Source organism: Phyllobates terribilis, unplaced genomic scaffold (assembly GCF_046119375.1).
Source record: "Phyllobates terribilis strain yellow unplaced genomic scaffold, ASM4611937v1 Scaffold_3__8_contigs__length_932513732, whole genome shotgun sequence".
Classification (NCBI taxonomy): domain Eukaryota; kingdom Metazoa; phylum Chordata; class Amphibia; order Anura; family Dendrobatidae; genus Phyllobates; species Phyllobates terribilis.
Window position 1 is genome coordinate 107,881,259 of NW_027362763.1, and position 15,825 is coordinate 107,897,083.

The 15,825-nt window shown below is 41.5% G+C and overlaps 1 protein-coding gene across 3 annotated transcripts in view; it reads left to right on the forward strand.

Moving 5' to 3' along the window:
* ADGRF5 (adhesion G protein-coupled receptor F5) overlaps positions 1–15,825 on the forward strand; it is a 227,988-nt gene that overhangs the window by 191,781 nt on the left and 20,382 nt on the right. For all 3 annotated transcript variants that reach the window (XM_073674108.1, XM_073674106.1, XM_073674107.1), the window contains exons 4-13: positions 2,209–2,358; positions 4,428–4,592; positions 5,473–5,576; positions 7,093–7,151; positions 7,484–7,623; positions 9,679–9,888; positions 10,507–10,704; positions 12,620–12,775; positions 13,655–13,858; positions 14,899–15,132. In XM_073674108.1, coding sequence (XP_073530209.1) covers positions 2,209–2,358; positions 4,428–4,592; positions 5,473–5,576; positions 7,093–7,151; positions 7,484–7,623; positions 9,679–9,888; positions 10,507–10,704; positions 12,620–12,775; positions 13,655–13,858; positions 14,899–15,132 — 1,620 coding nt within the window. The remainder of the gene's footprint in view (positions 1–2,208; positions 2,359–4,427; positions 4,593–5,472; positions 5,577–7,092; positions 7,152–7,483; positions 7,624–9,678; positions 9,889–10,506; positions 10,705–12,619; positions 12,776–13,654; positions 13,859–14,898; positions 15,133–15,825) is intronic.

A 15,825-nucleotide genomic window follows, 5' to 3' on the forward strand; every position in this document is an offset into this window, starting at 1 on the left:
AGGGTACTTAGTTGTGCAGCTGCCAGTGCAGAGTGTTATAAGGAATCATGAATGTCCTGGGTGAGGCAGAGTAATTAGGGTACTTAGTTGTGCAGCCGCCAGTGCAGAGTGTTATAAGGAATCATGAATGTCCTGGGTGAGGCAGGGTAATTAGGGTACTTAGTTGTGCAGCTGCCAGTGCAGAGTGTTATAAGGAATCATGAATGTCCTGGGTGAGGCAGAGTAATTAGGGTACTTAGTTGTGCAGCCGCCAGTGCAGAGTGTTATAAGGAATCATGAATGTCCTGGGTGAGGCAGGGTAATTAGGGTACTTAGTTGTGCAGCTGCCAGTGCAGAGTGTTATAAGGAATCATGAATGTCCTGGGTGAGGCAGAGTAATTAGGGTACTTAGTTGTGCAGCCGCCAGTGCAGAGTGTTATAAGGAATCATGAATGTCCTGGGTGAGGCAGAGTAATTAGGGTACTTAGTTGTGCAGCCGCCAGTGCAGAGTGTTATAAGGAATCATGAATGTCCTGGGTGAGGCAGGGTAATTAGGGTGCTTAGTTGTGCAGCTGCCAGTGCAGAGTGTTATAAGGAATCATGAATGTCCTGGGTGAGGCAGAGTAATTAGGGTACTTAGTTGTGCAGCCGCCAGTGCAGAGTGTTATAAGGAATCATGAATGTCCTGGGTGAGGCAGAGTAATTAGGGTACTTAGTTGTGCAGCCGCCAGTGCAGAGTGTTATAAGGAATCATGAATGTCCTGGGTGAGGCAGGGTAATTAGGGTACTTAGTTGTGCAGCTGCCAGTGCAGAGTGTTATAAGGAATCATGAATGTCCTGGGTGAGGCAGAGTAATTAGGGTACTTAGTTGTGCAGCCGCCAGTGCAGAGTGTTATAAGGAATCATGAATGTCCTGGGTGAGGTAGAGTAATTAGGGTACTTAGTTGTGCAGCCGTCAGTGCAGAGTGTTATAAGGAATCATGAATGTCCTGGGTGAGGCAGGGTAATTAGGGTACTTAGTTGTGCAGCCGCCAGTGTAGAGTGTTATAAGGAATTATGAATGTCATGGTTGGCAGGGTAATTGGGGTACTTAGTTGTGCAAACACTGGTGCAGACCATGACTTGCACCCTCTGATCCGCTGATAACAGGGCTGATAACAGATCATGGAGCTGGTACAACCTCTCCCTGGTAATCCTACCACATAAATCCTGAGAGATGAGACCGAGGCAGCAGATAATGGAGTGATCAATGCTGTTCTCGCACTTCAACTCCTTAAAAAATATTATGCATGCATTCAGAAACATTTTTCATAGTTATTATAATGCATGTATTTTGCCTCTTTGGCTTTTACGGGCTCTGTGTTTCCTATACATTGCTGTCTATAGAATGAGAGAACTGAGGATACATCAGTGAGTCTTTTTCTGAACGCCTCTGACTACAAACCACATCAAGAGCTGAACTTTCATGTGATCATAAATAAGAGAAGCTCAGAAAACAGATAAAACTGACAGTGTGCAAACTCCCCATCAAAACAAACTTACTGAAGGATACTCGAACTCGGGGAAAAGAGACTGTAAAAGTTAAACGATGCAAAATTTTTGATGCAACCAAATTGCAAAATTTATTTCTAGCCTCAAATACATGCATTTAAATAAAAAGCCCCAGAGGGTGTCTATATGCCTTAAGGCCCTTTACGTTGTCGATGATCATTCCTGATCGCTGCCTAGTGTAAATATGCCAAACGGTCAAATTGCAAATGCACTGTTTATAATATTTGTGCATCAGCATAACCTAGATAAGATAACGCAGTCCCATGCTAAACTCCATATATAGCGTCTCAAGTGCTTCCAAAAAGGAGGAATTACATTGTGTGACTGGAGACAGCACCACCTGCTGGTGACTACATGTAATTGCATGAGCCTGCACATGATCAATACCTTAACCTTAAAGGGGCTGTCCGGAATTTTTTTAAACATGGCTGCTTTCTTTAAAACAAACAAACAAACAAAAAAAAAAACAACAGCGCCCCTTCTATGCACAGGTTGTGTGTGGTATTGCAGCTCAGTCTTATTCACTTCCATGGAGCAGAATTTTAATACCAGACCCCATAATGTTATATTTGCCCGATCTGACCCTAAAAGTACGAGCACTTTGTAGCAGTGTGTAATATGTGTTCAATGCACAGTGCTGCGTACATTATATTATATGTCATCCTGATTATTACACAGGTACGTCGGAGTACACGGTGGATATCGAGATCAGTTTCCCAGATGCTTCGTTCGTAAACCAGATAAGAGAGTACATAGCGAAGAACCTGACGTATCCCATCCAGCTTGGCGTCAGCGATACTAAGATTGAAAGTATAAAAGTGACAACAGGTAAAAAGACCTTCTGCGTGCGATCTACTGTTATAATGCCCGGGCCCTGGAAATATTATCATCTGTAGACAGACGGGTGATCATGTATTAAACTAAATTCGTCAGATGAATAAATAGAAGATGACAGTTTCCAAGTAGTTCACAGAGGAAAAACAAAAAGAGGAAAGCTGAAAATGGGAAGGAAGATCGGAAAGAATCTGTAAAATATGTGAAAAACTAAAGCAGCAGTGCCACCTAGTGGTTACAATGTCGTATTACAATCTAAGCAGTGCTGTATTCCCAAAGTTCTTGGGTTCATCTATTACTGAAATATTACTGCAATGAAATAACCAAGGGTGAATATGTATAATATGGTACATTACTTATTTTCAGAGGCAATAACTTCACTCCTCTGATATAGAAATGTTCTTGTGTTTTTCTTACATGCATTCTTGGCTAAGAAAAATTATTTTACGGATCATCCCTCCTAAGCCGTCTATATGGGTATGAAGATCATGGGAAGCTGAATTAAAAAATACTTTGATATCTGCGATCCGATGTCTTATTCCAGAGAAATCCATGTTTTTCTTAATATGTAAATGAGCTGTTAAGATCTATGGGCCGGAGGTAGATCTCCCTGAGAATCTACCTGCAGAGATTATTTTAAATGAGAGATATGTAATGACTGACAGTCTGCTCTCCTGATCTACATGTCTCACACTGGTAACTCCTCATTTCATAAGCTCTGGAGGCAGATTCTCGGGGAGATCTACAGGTGCATCTCACAAAATTAGAATATCATCAAAAAGTTAATTTATTTCAGTTTTTCAATCCAAAAAGTGAAACTCCTATATTATATAGAGTCATTACACACAGAGTGATCTATTTCACGTGTTTATTTCTGTTAATGTTGATGATTATGGCTTACAGCCAATGAGAACACAAAAGTCATTATCTCAGTAAATTAGAATACTTTATAACAACAGCTTGGAAAATGATTTTAAAATCCGAAATGTTGTCCTACTGAAATGTATGTTCAGTAAATGCCCTCAATACTTGGCTCCTTTGGCATCAATTACTGCATCAATGTGGCGTGGCATGGAGGCGATCAGCCTGTGGCACTGCTGAGGTGTTATGGAAGCCCAGGTGGCTTTGATAGCAGCCTTCAGCTCGTCTGCATTGTTGGGTCTGGTGTCTCTCATCTTCCTCTTGACAATACCCCATAGATTCTCTATAATAGATTCTCTATGGGGTTAAGGTCAGGCGAGTTTGCTGCCAATCAAGCACAGTGATACTGTTGTTTTTACACCAGGTATTGGTACTTTTGGCAGTGTGGACAGGGGCCAGGTCCTGCTGGAGAATGACATTTCCATCTCCATAAAGCTTGTCGGCAGAGGGAAGCATGAAGGGCTCTACAATGTCCTGGTAGACGGCTGCGCTGACTTTGGTGTTGATAAAACACAGTGGACCTACACCAGCAGATGACATGGCTCCCCAAACCATCACTGATTATGGAGACTTCACACTAGACCTCCAGCAGCTTGGATTGTGGCCTCTCCACTCTTCCTCCAGACTCTGGGACCTTGTGGAGTGTGTCAATGACTGCCTTCTGGACATCTGTCAAGTCAGCAGTCTTCCCCATGACTGTGGAGCCTACTGAAACAGACTAAGGAACCTTTTTAAACGCTTGGGAAGCCTGTGCAGGTGTTTTTTGTTAATTATTCTAATTTACTGAGATAATGACTTTTGTGTTTTCATTGGCTGTAAGCCATAATCATCAACATTAACAGAAATAAACACTTGAAATAGATCCCTCTGTGTGTAATGACTCTATATAATATATCAGCTTCACTTTTTGTATTGAAGAACTGAAATAAATTAACTTTTTGATGATATTCTAATTTTGTGAGATGCACCTGTATATTGGACTGCAGAAGAGTATCATAAAGGCGACCACTACAGCTTCTGTGGACCCCATGGTAAAGGGGGCTCCTATATGATAAAGGGGGGCTCCTGAGCATAATTCTTGCACATCACGCTCTACAATATTCCCGTGTTCACTGGCCGCCTTTGCTCTGTTTTTCTTCTAGCTTGTAACCAAACCGGCAGTGATGTGCAGTGCTCCTGTGAGAGCGACTACTTATGGAACGACACTGTGTGCGCATCTTATGGCCCCTGTCCAGGATACAGCGCCGGCAACTGTAACTGCATCCAAGGCTCAAGTGTCCCTACACAGTACTGTCAGCCCAAACCAGGTGAGAAAGCCGGGCTCCAACGCCTCCAGAATGAACCCTTGGGAAGAGTCTAACCTTCCGTTAATTAACCTTTAATTAAAAAATAGTCAGCCGTTTTGTGTATACAGCTCCCATGCATAACTATGAGTCTCCAAGATTACAGACTACAAGTGTATGGGACTTATAGTTCCAAAGAATTGAAGAGAGTTGGTCAAGCAAATGCACTACTGCTCCATTTCCATACAGGCTTCCCAGGATCAAGGGAGTTCCCAGAGAGCTAATGCCCCAAAGATCATAAAAGGGTTTGTTCACCTTGGAGGACATTTTTTTTTTTTTTACTTAAATTAATGTATTTGAGGCTAAAAATAATTTTTGCAATTGAGTTTCATTAAAAATGTTTGCTTTCTATAGTCCCCATGATGCCTATTGCTGGCTGCAGAATGAGTTAACTGAGAATCTGTCAGTGAGCTAGTTTTGACAGTCCAATAGGAGGCTTTATAACTTATCCGTCTTATTTCTGAGCTCCTCTCAGCTGATTGATGCCAGAGACCACATCAAAGTTGAATGTGCATCGAAACGAAGACTGCAAAGGCCAAACGCTGCAACATTTGTAATGAAACCCAATTGCAAAAATAATTTCTAGCCCCAAATACATGCATTTAAGTAAAAAAAATAAAATGTTTCCAGAGGTGGTGGATAGAAAAACCCCTTTAAGTGATGGCATATACTAGTGAGATTTTATCACTAAGATGGGAATACCTTTTAGGTACAATACACACCTGACTGATTGTGATTGATTGTCCATGATGGTGCGTCTTTTCGGCCTCAGTAATATTCTCTCCAGGTTCTCCTGAGATCTCCGTCTTCTCTGAGGACATAATATTTGTTCTTTTGCTTACAGTCTCTATAAACATGAGCCTAAGACTTCTGGAAAACTTCACAGCAGATCTCAAGGACAATACATCAGAAAAGTACAAAAACCTTAAGAAGGATCTGGAATATCAGGTGGGAGGAGGAGGAGGAGGAGGAGGAGGGCGCTTGTTGCTTTGTATCATAAGCGTTTCTTTGTATCACTGCTGCTGGGATTGATACATTGTCTTATGAGCAGATCAAGGATTGTCTCTTCTTCTGTACATCAAAGAATGGGAAAAAAAATCCATCACTCGCCCCAGAAATTATTAAAAAAAAATAAAAAATTCTTTATCTTTAAAATATATCAATTAAAAAAAAAATACAAAAATCATTTTTAGCACGAAAAAATGTGTCCTGTAATTGGGTTTTATTAAATATTTTGTTCTGTTTGGCTTCCATAGGCTCTTTAGTTCTTTGCATATCTGCTGCCTGTAGATTGAGTTTACTGAGGATCCAGCAGTGAGCTCTTTTCTGAGTTTGAAAGTCATTTAATCTGTCTTTTTCTCAACTCCTTGGATCAGATTTATGACCACAGTTGAGCTGAACTTCGATGTAGTCATCAAGCAGCTGAAATGAGCTCAGAAAAAAAGACAGAAAAATGTTGCAAATTCCCCATCAGAACAGCTCACTGACGGATTCTCAGTTAACTCATTCATCAGTCAACAACAAAATTTTTCATGAAACCCAATTGCAAAAATTATTTTCGCCCCAAAATACAGGCATTTAAATATGAGGAGGGGAAATATCCATTCTTTATTTCTTTATCTTTAAAATATATCAAATAAAAAAAAAATACAGGACACATTTTTCTGTGCTGAAATGCATGTATTTTGTAATTAGAATCATGTAATAATAATACATAATCTAAAATAATAATATATATAATACAATATGATGATAATAATAATTCATATAAAATAATAAATAATACAATATAATAATACATAATAATATATAATGATAAATAATATATAATAATGAAAAGACATTACATTGACCTAACAGATTTTTAAGAATATGTGCAGTGAGTTTTTTTTTTTTTTCGAGGTAAAAAAAGTTTTCTAGTGGAAACCGCTTCAGTAAATGCTCTTTGTTTGCAGAATTTTTAGAGGAGTTTTTAATTTACTGAAGCCCAGAATGTTTCTTCAAGGGAGACATATTAGAGACGAGCGAATCGCTTAGAAGATAAAAAATCATTTTATTCACTTAAATCAAGCGAAATGTCAATCTGCCGGTGCAATTTCCCTTAATAGCGGTTGGGTTTAAAAAGAACCTTATTCTGACCTTTCCCCCATATTGTCTCTGCAGCTCTCTGACCGTTCCTCCGTTGCCTCACTTCCCATTTCCAGCTCTGGTCTTGTCTTTCGTCTTCACACTTCAGCGCCTCTGATACTGATTGAGCCTAAAGTCAAATCATGACATCACGGGGTAATGCACATCATGACGTCTTGTGAGGTAGTCACCACTGGAGGCGCTGAAGAGCGAAGAAGGCTGAAGACGGAAGCGAGGCAATGGAGGAACGGGTGGAGAGCTGCTACACCAGGACAGGTGATATGAGTCAAGGGAAAAAGTGAAAATTTTGAAATGTGAATTAATTTCTATTTTCCAGATGGGAAAAGCTTATGGAAGCCTGAGTGGGTTCAGATCAGGAGCCGTTAACCGCTTCAGGTAAAGAGAGATCCCAATGTCGGCTGTAGAATCTGCGGGTTCAGAACATTTTACGCTCCTGGTCCCGGACGTCGTCTCTGCCTGTGATCAACTAGATGTTCCAAAAAACTAAAAAGGATTGTATGGGATTAAAAAAATCATCTGGCTGTGCCACACTCGCCCATAGGCTGTGCCTGGTACTATAGCTCAGCGCCATTAAATAAAATGAGGCTTAGCTGCAATACCAGGTTCAGCCTACTGACAAGGGTGGCACTGTTTAAAAAAAAAGTGTTTTGGCTTAGGTTATATTTTTGCTATTTTTGTGCTGTCTGATCGTTCATTCTTAATTTTAGGAATGGGAGTGTTGTGGTTGATTACACACTTGTCACCGAGCCAGCGTCTACTACTGCCATTACCACTGCCAACCAAAACCTGCTAGATCGCTTGTCAGTAAATTACACTGTGGACCCCAGAATAACGATTATAATAACTGGTGAGAAGGTTTCATGTAAAGTTTACATCTTCATTTTAATTAGAAAAATTAGTTGTTTTTCTTTTGCCCAGAATTAGCGCCACTATTGGTGACTGCACCAGCAGAATAGTGAGTGCAGCTCTGGGGTATAATACAGGATGTAACTCAGGATCAGTAATGTATGTACACAGTGACTGCACCAGCAGAATAGTGAGTGCAGCTCTGGGGTATAATACAGGATGTAACTCAGGATCAGTAATGTAATGTAATGTAATGTATGTACACAGTGACTGCACCAGCAGAATAGTGAGTGCAGCTCTGGAGTATAATACAGGATGTAACTCAGGATCAGTACAGGATCAGTAATGTAATGTATGTACACAGTGACTGCACCAGCAGAATAGTGAGTGCAGCTCTGGAGTATAATACAGGATGTAACTCAGGATCAGTAATGTAATGTATGTACACAGTGACTGCACCAGCAGAATAGTGAGTGCAGCTCTGGAGTATAATACAGGATGTAACTCAGGATCAGTAATGTAATGTAATGTAATGTATGTACACAGTGACTGCACCAGCAGAATAGTGAGTGCAGCTCTGGAGTATAATACAGGATGTAACTCAGGATCAGTACAGGATCAGTAATGTAATGTATGTACACAGTGACTGCACCAGCAGAATAGTGAGTGCAGCTCTGGAGTATAATACCGGATGTAACTCAGGATCAGTAATGTAATGTATGTACACAGTGACTGCACCAGCAGAATAGTGAGTGCAGCTCTGGAGTATAATACCGGATGTAACAAAGGATCAGTACAGGATCAGTAATGTAATGTATGTACACAGTGACTGCACCAGCAGAATAGTGAGTGCAGCTCTGGAGTATAATACAGGATGTAACTCAGGATCAGTACAGGATCAGTAATGTAATGTATGTACACAGTGACTGCACCAGCAGAATAGTGAGTGCAGCTCTGGAGTATAATACCGGATGTAACAAAGGATCAGTACAGGATCAGTAATGTAATGTATGTACACAGTGACTGCACCAGCAGAATAGTGAGTGCAGCTCTGGGGTATAACACAGGATGTAACTCAGGATCAGTAATGTAATGTATGTACACAGTGACTGCACCAGCAGAATAGTGAGTGCAGCTCTGGAGTATAATACAGGATGTAACTCAGGATCAGTACAGGATCAGTAATGTAATGTATGTATACAGCGACTGCACCAGCAGAATAGTGAGTGCAGCTCTGGGGTATAATACAGGATGTAACTCAGGATCAGTACAGGATCAGTAATGTAATGTACGTACACATTGACTGCACCAGCAGAATAGTGAGTGCAGCTCTGGGGTATAATACAGGATGTAACTCAGGATCAGTACAGGATCAGTAATGTAATGTATGTATACAGTGACTACACAAGCAGAATAGTGAGTGCAGCTCTGGAGTATAATACAGGATGTAACTCAGGATCAGTACAGGATCAGTAATGTAATGTATGTACACAGTGACTGCACCAGCAGAATAGGGAGTGCAGCTCTGGAGTATAATACAGGATGTAACTCAGGATCAGTACAGGATCAGTAATGTAATGTATGTACACAATGACTGCACCAGCAGAATAGTGAGTGCAGCTCTGGAGTATAATACAGGATGTAACTCAGGATCAGTACAGGATCAGTAATGTAATGTATGTACACAGTGACTGCACCAGCAGAATAGTGAGTGCAGCTCTGGAGTATAATACAGGATGTAACTCAGGATCAGTAATGTAATGTATGTACACAGTGACTGACCAGCAGAATAGTGAGTGCAGCTCTGGAGTATAATACAGGATGTAACTCAGGATCAGTACAGGATCAGTAATGTAATGTATGTACACAGTGACTGACCAGCAGAATAGTGAGTGCAGCTCTGGAGTATAATACAGGATGTAACTCAGGGTCAGTTCAGCATTCCATATGTAATGGAATATATTTACAACATGGCTCAACTTTTTATTAATGATTATATTGGAAATTGACAATCCTAATATTTTCCTAAAATCTCTTTTTGTTGTTATCCCTACAGACAAGAGTAATGTCACAGTCAGTCCCAGCAGTATTTTCAGTAAAGACAACGTTGTCCTGACCTGCACTGTGGACATCACCTCGTTCTCAAATGTTTCCTGGTATCACAACGACACCGAAGCCGTGCAAAGTTCTTCATATACAACACAGGTGGTCGGCAGCACCGTACAATCCGTTCTAACCATCAATGGTATATCACTAAGCAGTGCCGGTAAGAATCCCCCATCTGTGATATCTAGTGGTAGTCCGTCATGTCCCCCATCTTGCAGTCTAGAAGTGCCTGCACAGTTGCTCGAAGTGGTAGAAGGGTTTCCATAGTACATTGTATCCTCATGAATGTACTTGACATATGGACTTTTACAGGGGGGTGTTCTGGGCATGCTCTGTCACCCGTGCAGTGGTCCCTGTGCAGTGAGGGGGTGTAGGGTGTAGGAGCCAAACCTTCCCCATTATATCCCCTTTCTCTAGCTTTATAGGGCTGTTACCTTTCAAGTAACTCTGCCCAGGGTTGACAACATTAGATGACCATAATAAATCATTAAGATTATTATAAGCCCATAAATCCTATATGAAGACGTCAGCTGCATTCATTGTGAAATGTAAAGAAGTGATCAATACAGTCATAAAAATCTGTCTCTTCAGCTTCAAAAAAATCATCAACAAGTCAAATGTATTTACGGACAGTGGAAAAAAGTTTTTACGGACTGTCCGGGAATTTTTGGATGGTTGGCGGCCCTGACTCTGCCCTTTGACCCTGTACATGGCAACACATTTCCCTAAAATACATGGATGTCCTGACTGTCCATGTTTATCTTTTTGATGCTGGTAGGAACCTATCTCTGCACAGTAGACAACGGCTCGGACTCTTACCGGGCGGACACGACGATAGCTGTTCAGCCGCTGGATGTTACCATTTTGAACACGAACATTAGCTGTAACAACGTGGAGATTCCTGTGCTCCAGTGCTGCACACAAGGCCCAAGTGTGGACTTTCAAATGACATGTACTGTTAACAGCGGGAAGGAAGGTGAGTGCTGACAATCCCCCAAATAGACCCATATGGCGGTATTATTTGGCTCTATGTGATGGTATTATTTGAGCACTGTAGAGTGATTCAGCTGCACAGTTCTCTCTCTCCACTGCCCGCAGATATATCACATTGGAGCCTGGAGAGGTAAGTCACCCACCTGACCCCGGGTATACAAGAAAAAAATGACCCTCCAGACAAATTAAAATTTAGCACTCTTTATGGGAAAATCATCAAAACTTTTACACTAGAAAACTGCTTTACAAAGTCGCAATTCCTTTCTTGTGCAACGCGGAATTGCTCAAAAATGTAGCTACTTTTTGGCGTTTTCATGCCAGTATGAAGCAGCTCTGACGAAATGGATGGAGCTGTGGAAGAGCTGGGGCGAGATGGGGCTTGGCTATGCCTGCTCATCAAGTTCTGCAAAAGTGACGGCTACTCCAGTCTCTGATTGGAGTAGCATTTCTGGTAAGGCAAATCAGAGGATCATGACACTGATGAGAGGCGCATGCCACGGATGAGAGGCGCATGTTAAGAATATTGGAGATATATTTCTGTGTCAATTATTGTAACCTATTTCACAGAGGATTATAAAGCCCCTTCAGTGTGCAGTTGTAACAGGACACTGAGCAGCTGCAGGAGGGGTCAAGAGACTGTGAGTGTCAAATATCACACCTCTAACCAGCTCAATTCAGAACAAAGGACTTGCCTGTTATGTGGTTCCAAGCCATGTGGGTTTCCTTTAGTTAGACAGATATGAATTTTACATTGATTTATGGAAATACTATACGTCCTAGGCATACCTTAAATACATTTTTGAAATCCCAAGGACATGGTGAACATCCGCCTGTGTCTTGACCCAGTCTAGCAGATACACGGCACAGCCATTCAGAAACACCTAGGGCCAATGTGTTTAGTCTCCATGCGTAGCAGGGACCTGGCTGGATCCGATGACACTAGTACGGGCTCCCTAGGACCGTCCATTCAGGAGTTATGATCCATCTTAGTTTCTGGAGTTTCTCGCTGCTAGAAGCCAGGGTTGGAGATTTGGGTCCAGCCCAGGGGGCAGAAGGGGAATTACCCAAAGGGATTAAAAGCTCCTGCAGCTTTTGGCCTATTGCTTTTTCTCTGGGAGGCTGCAACGACACATCTTTTGGGACAAGACACCCAACAGAGGGAACCACAAGCCTCCCATGTGGCAGCCCCTCCCCTGCAAGCCAGGCCTTCCATATGTCTGGTAACTGACTCTTAATATCTGCATAATTTTGTGCCACTACTATTCTGTTTGCATCTCTGACCACTATGTATGTATAACCCTTATGTATATAGTGTATTGGCTAATGTGCCCTTAAGGCGATTAAATATAGAATTTAACCATGGGCTGCTCTTGTATCTCGATCCACGAATCCTGGTGGCAGCAGTGGGATTCTGGTGATCCCTCTGGTGCTATTCATCACAGCGCATGTCACTGACGAGAGGCGCATGTCACTGATAAGAAGCATCTGATTCATGAACCTCTTAATGAATTTGGTGCATTGTACTTGCCCTTCATTAAGACTGACATGTAATTTTGGTAAGAGGGGGTATATTTTTGAATTTTAATCTCCCCTATGGATACCGCTCTGTCACTCATTCTTACTAACTGAGGTCCAGCACCTGCAATCAGAGATATAGGAGGCTGCTGTACGACCATATTACGCCTCTGTATGGCCACAGTGGCGGCGTAGTGACAGCTGCAGGGGGTTACTTGCTGGGTAATACCTGCTTCATTGCTTATATCCATTTACTATATTGGTGCCAGGTATTAACTGGCATCAGTTTTTTCACACTGAAGATGCTGTACATTTTTACATTTGTCACCATTACTTTTTATTATATCATTTGCCCCCTCCAAATTTTTTTTTCTATTTAACAGGTATAGTAAGAAACAGCCCTACATGTAAAACGTACAACGTTGCGGTGGATGAAGCAACCTGTGCCCGGTTAAAGACTGGCAGCTACGACTGTACGTGTTACACGACAAATGGGGCAAACGAAACGCGCAACGTCAAGGTGATATATCAGGCTAACTGTAAGTATTATCTGAATTTATGGAGCAGAAAACTCATAAACTGCCACGGTAGAGTGTAGAGCGCTGTGCCATAGGCAGAGAGAGGGGCTGCATTCGGATGTCATCCAAGTGCAGTCTCCATCTTCTCCACACCTGTGCTGCGATTCTCTCTTGCTAGAGGATAGGATCACACTCAGATGACACTCGGATCCAGCTCTGACAGAGTTTGAGCTGAGTGTCATTAGCATAATCGGCCCGAATCTCTCACATGAGAAAACATATGGCAGTGTGATCGAGCCCTTACGTAGAGAAAATCCTCCTATATTAATCCCTTCACGACATTTGACATATATTTACGTCATATGTCATGTCCCTGACTTTGATGCGGGCTCATTCTCTGAGCCCGCATCTTTCCCGTCAGATGATGGCTGATTAAATCAGTCATTATGTGCCTTTTATCAGCCATGGGTGGATCGGTGCTCAGCCCGCTGCTGTTAAATGCCGCTGACCGCAGGATTTAACACGCATCGACAGGGGGGCGCGTCATTCCATCCTCCCATCGGCACGCAGCTGAGATACTATGATTGGGTTCCACAGGCCCCAGTGCAGCTGATCCATCTGCACATCTGCTATCTCAATGCCCCTTTTCCATAGCATCCATCTTTCATTTTTCCGGAGCAGTTTAACCCTTTCCTGGCATAAGACGTCTTATGTCAGACAAAGGTGTAGAGAACAGTCTCAGGTCCTGAGCCCGCTCCATACCACAGTTACACAACCAACATCTGCTACTAACAGCAGCAACCAGAGAGAGCTCCCATAGTCGCTGTTTAACCATTTAAATGCTACTGCCAATCCTCATGGGTTGTGTGCAATAATTTTTCTTATTTTGGTTTCTGTTAGTTGGAGCTTCTGTGACTTCAAAGAACGAAATATCAGAGGGAAGAGACCTGACCGTAGAGTGTAATTGTAACGCCACCAACGTGCAATCCATCACCTGGTACTTCCAGAATACCACCATTCCCTCCATACGCTACACTAATAATCTAAGCGCGTGCTACTCTAACCTGAATATCCCAAGTAATGTCACTACTGTAGCCTGGGATGGTGAGTATCTATCTAAGAATATATGTATTGCACATAGACATCTGCAGTAAGTAGGGCTACGGCAAAATGGCTGGACGCATGCGCACTGGAATGTTACTGCTACCTTTAAGGCATTAGGGACATATGCAGTAGTATTTCCGGGACCCCGATATGCGGCATGTATGGTCTCTTTATAATGCGGTGGGGGGGGGGTCATAATCAAGTATAAATATTTTGTACTTGTGTCACTTTGTATACAATTAAGCAATTACTATATACATCAATATGAAATATAAATGCCATGTTTTGGCTCTCTATTATTGCAATGAATGTATGAATTGCACTATAATGCACTTTATTATGAAACTGTACTAAGAAAGTTTATGAATTTATTAACTTGTATATATTTGTCACATGTATAACATGGCACTGCTTGATAAAGCTCCACACTTGGAATAAAACCTCGCCATCAAAATGGATCAATAAAATCTGCATATTTTGGGCCTTGGAGCGCTGCCTCTATTTGTATGGATACCTATCTATATCTCATACCTATCTATCTGTCTATCTATTATCTATCTGTCTTTCTCTCTATTATCTATCTATCTATCTATCCATCATATATTATTTAACTATCATGTATCTACATATCTATCTATCGATGTTCTACCTATCTCATATCTATCTATTATCTATCTATCTCATATCTATCTATTATCTATCTATCTCATATCTATCTATTATCTATCTATCTATTATCTATTTATTTCATATCTATCTTTTATCGATATCATATCGATCTGTCTAATATATGTAATTGATCTGTCTATATCCCATTTAGTTATCTACCTTTCTATCTATCTTTCTTTCTCATGGCTTTTGTATTTATAGAATTTATTATTGAATGGCTTTCCAGTATAAAATGACCAGAGAATGTCTTTTCCCTTCCCTGTCACCCGGCCCTGGAATATTCTTGTTAGCTATCCTATAGAGCGGTGTTCCCAGTAACCATTATCCCATCATCCGCACCCGGCTTGTAATACTTGTGTTTTACTTTTCAGGAAATTACCAATGCTCGGTGGACACCGGCAGTGTTGGGGTTGTGTCGGCAAACAAAGTAATAAAGATTGTCAGACTGGCCAGGGCGTCTCAGATCCGCAGGAGCCCGGTGATCGGGAGCTTCCAGTGTAACCAGAATATGAATTTTTCATGCTGTATAAGTGATGTGACCGATTACAATAATAAAACGGTATTGGAAATTTTTACAACATCAGGAAACCATCTGCACACGATAGGTAATGGTCCGAATTGTCATATTGGAGTTTTGGGGGGAAAAAATAAGTGTTTCAGTGCTAGAAATGACCATTCTGTATCACAGAAAGACATTCCTGGTCCCCAAAAAAATTGTAATCTGTTACACAAAATGAAAAAAGCAAAAATTATAACGAAACCAGAATGTAAGAGAAAGATCCTATCCAGGACCTACTCTGAAATCCACATAGGCAATAACATCAGAAACAGCAAAACTGTGAACTTTAAAACTTAACTTTTACTAGACATGATTAAAAAATTCAATCATTGTTTGGGGCAGGCAAACATATTTCAAGTTAAAATTAAAAGACGAAACCCCAGTCTCTGTGGGAGAACGCTTACTGACAGTGGTCAGAACAAAACATGGGGTAAGGACATCTATATAGAAAAATGTCACAATACAAATAAGCCTATGGAATGATCAGGCTCATACAAATATACTGTTAGAACATCAAGGAAGGATCTCACCCATATGTGGTCTTGTCTTCTATATCCTCTCTATGTCCCCTGTGAGTAGCGGAGTTCTCGTCATCAACTGTCCCTGCCAGTCCCTGTATCCTGGAGCTGGCCATGAGACCCCAAAGCTCCTGCCCTCACAAGGGCAGTCCACAGCTGGCCCTATTGAACTAGCACAGCCCTGAACTGACCCTTTGTGCCTCCCGACGCGTTTCTTCAGG